This window comes from Geospiza fortis, unplaced genomic scaffold (genome assembly GCF_000277835.1).
Source record: "Geospiza fortis unplaced genomic scaffold, GeoFor_1.0 scaffold172, whole genome shotgun sequence".
NCBI lineage: Eukaryota > Metazoa > Chordata > Aves > Passeriformes > Thraupidae > Geospiza > Geospiza fortis.
In genome coordinates this window covers 3,584,407-3,589,748 of record NW_005054309.1, presented here as the reverse complement: position 1 = coordinate 3,589,748, position 5,342 = coordinate 3,584,407, and the positions used below count along the sequence as shown (strand labels likewise).

General features: G+C 63.2%; 1 protein-coding gene across 1 annotated transcript in view; it reads right to left on the bottom strand.

Annotated features, from left to right (window-relative positions):
- Positions 1-5,342, bottom strand: part of VWA5B2 (von Willebrand factor A domain containing 5B2) — an 8,039-nt gene that overhangs the window by 2,132 nt on the left and 565 nt on the right. Inside the window, 16 exon segments of the mRNA XM_031055431.1 lie at positions 1-3; positions 6-176; positions 260-485; positions 1,572-1,861; positions 1,937-2,096; positions 2,171-2,356; positions 2,429-2,543; positions 2,826-3,028; positions 3,154-3,264; positions 3,347-3,523; positions 3,691-3,815; positions 3,928-4,059; positions 4,544-4,698; positions 4,802-5,027; positions 5,224-5,253; positions 5,292-5,342. The exon segment at positions 1-3 is cut by the window's left edge and continues 114 nt beyond it; the exon segment at positions 5,292-5,342 is cut by the window's right edge and continues 87 nt beyond it. Coding sequence (XP_030911291.1) covers positions 1-3; positions 6-176; positions 260-485; positions 1,572-1,861; positions 1,937-2,096; positions 2,171-2,356; positions 2,429-2,543; positions 2,826-3,028; positions 3,154-3,264; positions 3,347-3,523; positions 3,691-3,815; positions 3,928-4,059; positions 4,544-4,698; positions 4,802-5,027; positions 5,224-5,253; positions 5,292-5,342 — 2,361 coding nt within the window.

Sequence of the window (5,342 nt, the reverse complement as noted above, 5' to 3'; positions counted from 1 at the left end):
TCCCCAGGACACGGGCGTGCCGGCCCGCAGCGCATGGATCACCACCTGGCAGCGCAGGGGCAAGCTGGCATCCCCCAGGCTGGGCTGCCCCGCCTCGGGCGCTGGCGAGGCGCTGAAGAGGTAGGAGGGCTCCACCAGCATGTCCCAGTCCAGGTGGGTGGGCGAGAGGAGGTTATCTGGCAACGGCAAAGGCTGGGCTCAGCAAGGCGGGGGCACCTGGCCCCACCCCACCGCCCTGGTCCCCAGAGCCAGCACACACTTGACTCCGCTGCACCGGGCTGCATTTGCCGTGGCTGGGGTCCCAGCTCAGCCAGCCGCCCCTCCAAGGACTGGTTCCTCTTCTGTGACACCTTTTCCAGGGCCTGGCAGAGCCGATGGGCATCCAGCTCCCCGTGTGGCGTGGAGAAGCTGCGCCCAGCCAGGGCAGCACGTGCCAGCACCTTCTTCTGCCGCGCCAGCTCCTCCGTGCTCAGGGCCACTGTCACCTGCGGTGGGGACAAGGCTGTTGGCAAGGCCAGCACCGAGCCCAGATTGCCCTGAGCTGCAATGGGGCACCTGCACCCCTCCTGCTGCTGGCTGGAGCCTTGGCTGTCAGTGCTCTGCAGGCTGGCACCAGCTGCTTCCCAGGGATGCTGCCCTGGCACCACAGGCTTGGGAAGCACCCACACAGGAGTTTGCAAACATCCCTGGGGACTGACTCAGGCTGATGCTGGAGTTGCCAGGGATTTGTGTGTGTGCAGAAGTGAGGTTAACTAGGATACTCAGGCTGGATGATGTTACAATGGGATGCATTCCCCAGTGCAGAGTGGTGTCCCTGCATTGAGATGCTTCCCCTAAAAGCCATGTCAGGGCAGTGGCACCCATGCCACCTCTCGCCCCGGCAGCAGGGAGTTGGGAGGATCATTTACTCTGCAGGGAAATCACTTACGCTTGACATTTCAGCAGCAAAGGGCACCAGCTGTGCTGCTGTGTGACAGGAGTTGGTTACCTAAGCCGTGCCACTGGGAAGGAGCATGTCCTGGTGCTGGGTGACAGCTGGCCTCACCAAGCCTTGGGGCCATCGTCACCGGGGCAGCTGCCTTCCCCCACCCCAGCGACACAGCTGGGTTTTAAACCCAGGTATGAAGCAACAGGGATGTGGCCCATCGCTAATGAAGCATCTGGAGTGTTGGCTGAGGGCTGAAGGAGCCAGGCTGAAGCCCAGCCAGGCAGCCTTTCCTTTCTGGCTCAACAGATTTGTTACGTGATGCCAGCCCAGCTATTTTCATTTGGTTTCTGCAGCTTTAAGGTGTCACTGAGCTGGCTCAGGGGTCTGTTAGACACTCAGCTGAGTGCTGGCTAGGGACACTAAGGAACCAGCTGCCCGGTCCCCAGCTGTCCCATTGTAGTAGGGCAAAACCACCCAGAACATCCTCGTGGCATCCACTGCTGATCCTTGCTTAAGATTCAGGCTACAGCACTGTTTCCCAGCCCAGTGGGCAGATGCCTGGGCACAACAGGGCAGCGAGGCCCCAGCCAAGCCATGAACAAACCCCACACCATGAGCCCCTGCACCCCCTTGGCATCCTTACCTTGGTGCCAGCTGGGGCAGAGGGCAGCGGGGCAGATTTGGTGGAGGACTCGCAGAGGGACAGGCTCTTCTGGCCCTGCTGGGAGGTGACATCAGCACCAGGGCCCGAGGAGCCACCCTCGGGGGCCACATCCCGGGAGCCAGTGGACTCGCTGCTGGTGGAGCTGCGGGAGAGCAGCCCCTGGCTGCGGTCAGTGCTGACAGAGCAGTGTGTCAGGACATACTGCTCCTGGATGTAGGAGGGCTGGTAAATCCGCTTCCAGATGTCTCCCCCAGAAACAGGATCAATACCTGCCCGGTGAGCACACGCCCTGTTAGCCCATGGCTCCCCCGACTGCCCCTGCCCCAGCTCTGGACCCCACTCACTCCGCTCTGACACCTCTGTACTTCCAGACAAAACATCCAGGGAGGCATCCCCAGTTCCTGGGTGGCTCTGGGGTGGCTGGCGGCTCTCCCCAGGACTGGGCACTTCCTGCTGTGAGAGAAAGGCTGAGCCCCGGGAGCTCTGCCGAGCCCCATCCTGGCCCTAGGAGAGAGAGGACAGCACCATCAGCCCCCAGCTGGGACCAGGCCACCCTCCCCAGGCCGTGCCAGCCGTACCAGTGGGCGCCTGTCCCCGAAGCGGGCGATGCTGTAGAGGACGCAGTAGCTGACGAGGCGGTCCCCAGGGTACAGGGCCGGGAGCTCGGTGGGTGACAGCAGAGCCTCCATGCTGTCGGGGACGTACCAGTCGATGGTGATGTCGCTGATGGCCGGCTCGATCGCCTTCTTCAGGGACTTGATCAGCTGGGGGGGAGTGCAGGCAGTGCCACACAGGGCGGTGTCCCCAGTGCCCCCCCTGCCCTGCCTGGGTCTTACCTTGGGCTGCAGCCTCTCAGCTGGGCTCAGGAACTCGGCACGGCCCCGGCTCACCTTGGCCATGGCCTTCAGCAGCCGCCGGCACACCCGCGGGCCCATGCCAAAGCTGAAGCACCTGTGGGAGAGCCAGGGATGGAAAGCCATGGCTGGGCTGGGCTGGAGGCTGGCACACGCAGTGATGAGCCCTTTAGCGGGGATGGGCAGGGGGATCTGACAGCCAGAGTGCTGCCCTGGGGCACCCCAGGAGGAGCTGAGGCGATGGGCTGAGGGATGCGATGGGTGAAGGACACCCTCGGGGCAGGCTCAGGTAAGATCTGATGCTGCACAAGGAGAAATCAGTGGGAACAGCATGGGGGATTAGGGAACACGGAGACCTGCCGCAGTGCCGGTGTCGTACCTGACGGTGCTGGCCTGCCTGCGCACCAGCCGGAGGATCCTGCTGGCACTGCCCGCTGCTGCACCGGTGAAGAGGAACAGCTGGCGAGGGTAGCCGTGGTGGAGGGGCTGTGCCAGCGCCCAGCCCAGGGCTGCCAGCAGGTTGGTGCCACCAGGGTCTGCCCGCAGCCCGCCCAGGTGCTCGCAGGCACGGTGCAACGTCTCCTGTCAGCACAAAGAGCTGGCCTTGCAGCTGTCCCCTGGCTCACCAGCCCCCAGCCCAAGCCAAGGAGCTGGGAGAAGGACAAAGAGGGGTTGGTGGATCCCCAGGATCTGCCTGTGGCACTCACGTTGCTGCAGAGGCGACTGGATGGGAAGAGCGACTTGATGTCAGTGCCGAAGCTGGCGAGGTTGAGCAGTGTTCCTGACGGGAGGCTCTTCAGGGCCACCAGCAAAGCCTCCTGAGGTGACAGCAGGGACCAGGGACAGCTGCTAAGGGCTGGCCACCCGGGGAGCCCCCCTGGACCCATGGCCGTGCCTCACCTTGACCTTGTCAAGGTCAGAGCCACTGATGGAGTCGCTGCGGTCGATGAGGAAGAGGATCTCGCGGGTGACGCTCTGCAGGGCCCCGGGGACGCCCTCCGCAGCCGGGCAGAAGTTCAGCATCAGCACAGGGTTGGGGAAGATGTCCTTGTGGAAACGCTTCTGCACGAAAGCCACCTGCGAGCCAGGCAGGTCAGGGCTTTCTCACACACTCTGGACCACAGCAAGGTCTGCCTCGCCCACACCCCACCACCTCCCCTTTCCTACTCTGGCTGGGGCAGCAGTGGCTGTGCCCACCTCCCCTTTCCCCCTCTGGCTGGGGGGCAGTGGTCCTGCCCTGTCACCTGTCTCTCGCCACTGCTGTCCTTCCTGGCAATCCGCACGTAATCCCGGCGGCTCCGGATGTGCGCCTCGTACTCGGGGTATGTCATGGTGCCATCCTCAATCACCAGGTGCGGGCTGTGGGGCTCTGGGGGGCACAGGAGAGTTTAGAGTTACCCTGGGCTGCAAGGGGCTGGGGGATGCTCTGCATGTTTCTGGGGTGATGCCTCAAACCCTCCAAGGGCACCATCTCCCCTCACCACAAGGGTAGAGGATGATCTCCAGGTCCCTGTCGTAGCGGTAGGGCTCGGCTAGGGTGACACAGGTGGTGGTGGCAGAATTGGCCCAGGGGTCGGCATCAGCTCTCAGGGCATGTGATGGGCTCTCCAGCCCTGCAAAGAAGGGAAGGCACCAGGTAAGTCCCTCACAAACCCCCTCCTCAGCCCCCCACTCACCAGGCCCCACAGCAGTGACTTGTTCCTGACAGAGCTAATGGGATTGACTGGGTCAGCAGCAAGGAGCACATCCCCACCAACCAACCAACTAACCAACCAACCAACCAACCAACCAACCAAACAACCAACCAACCAACCAACCATCTTCCCCTCCTCACCCACCCTCTCCCCAGTGCATCACATCACCCCAGGGAAGGGGGCTGCTGACCTAGAGCTGCCCAAAGGCACAGGCAGGGTGACTTTGAGGGGTCCCAGCCCCGGGGATGGAAAGGAAAAAGGGATTCTTCACCTGGAGGGAGTGCAAGAGGATGCCCAGGAACAGGCCCTCACATCCTCCTAGAAGGGAGGGACCAGGGAACATCACCCACATTTTAAGGAGGGTTTACACAAGCAGCTGATAACACCCAAGCCACACCCCTACCTGCCAGCAAGCAGGGGCCCTTCACCAGCAGCTCGAAGGAGAACTCGTAAGGAAAAGGGTTGTAGGGTCGTCCCCGAAAGACATCCACGCTGTCCACAGGCACCACAGTGGGTGACTGGCTCCGGGCACCTGGCCCCCCAAAACAGCTTGTGGGGCTGCAAGGGGAGAGGGGGTGATGGCTCCTGCTCCCGGCCTGCTCGCCCAGCATTGGCATCGCCCCCCTGGGATGGCAGAGACTGAGGAAGCCATGAAAATCACCATAGGGCCAACCTGTCGTCACACAAGCTTGCCGGCTCGCTCTCGGGGTCGGCGGGGACGTGGGGTGCGAGGATGGGGGGCAGCAGGAGGCGCAGGGCCCCGTCTGGCAGCGTGGGCAGCTCCTGCACTGTGTTCAGGGTGACAGCCAGGCTCTCCGAGGGGCACAGCGTGCCGGTGACAATGATGAAGGTGGAGCGCTCCACGTCCTCATCCAAGACAAGGTGGCCTGGGCAGGAGAGGGATGAGGGATGGGGGAGGTCAGTGAGGCATGTGGGGTTGTGGAGGAGGTCATTAGTGGCCCTAATCGCTCCCAGAGATGACAGCGGAGCACAGGTGTCACAAAGGCTGTGTGCATGGTGGCAGAGCCCCAGAAGAGGTGGAGGGAGGGTAAAGGAGACGTGGAGATCTCCATCCCCAGAGACCCGCCAGGCACTGGGGTGGCCTGGCAGGGGCTCTCAGCCCTTCATATTCCCGCACACTTCCCCCCTGCCCGTTGTGAGCCTGCTGGCCAGGAGCACCCCGAGCGGCGCCCGTGGCAGGG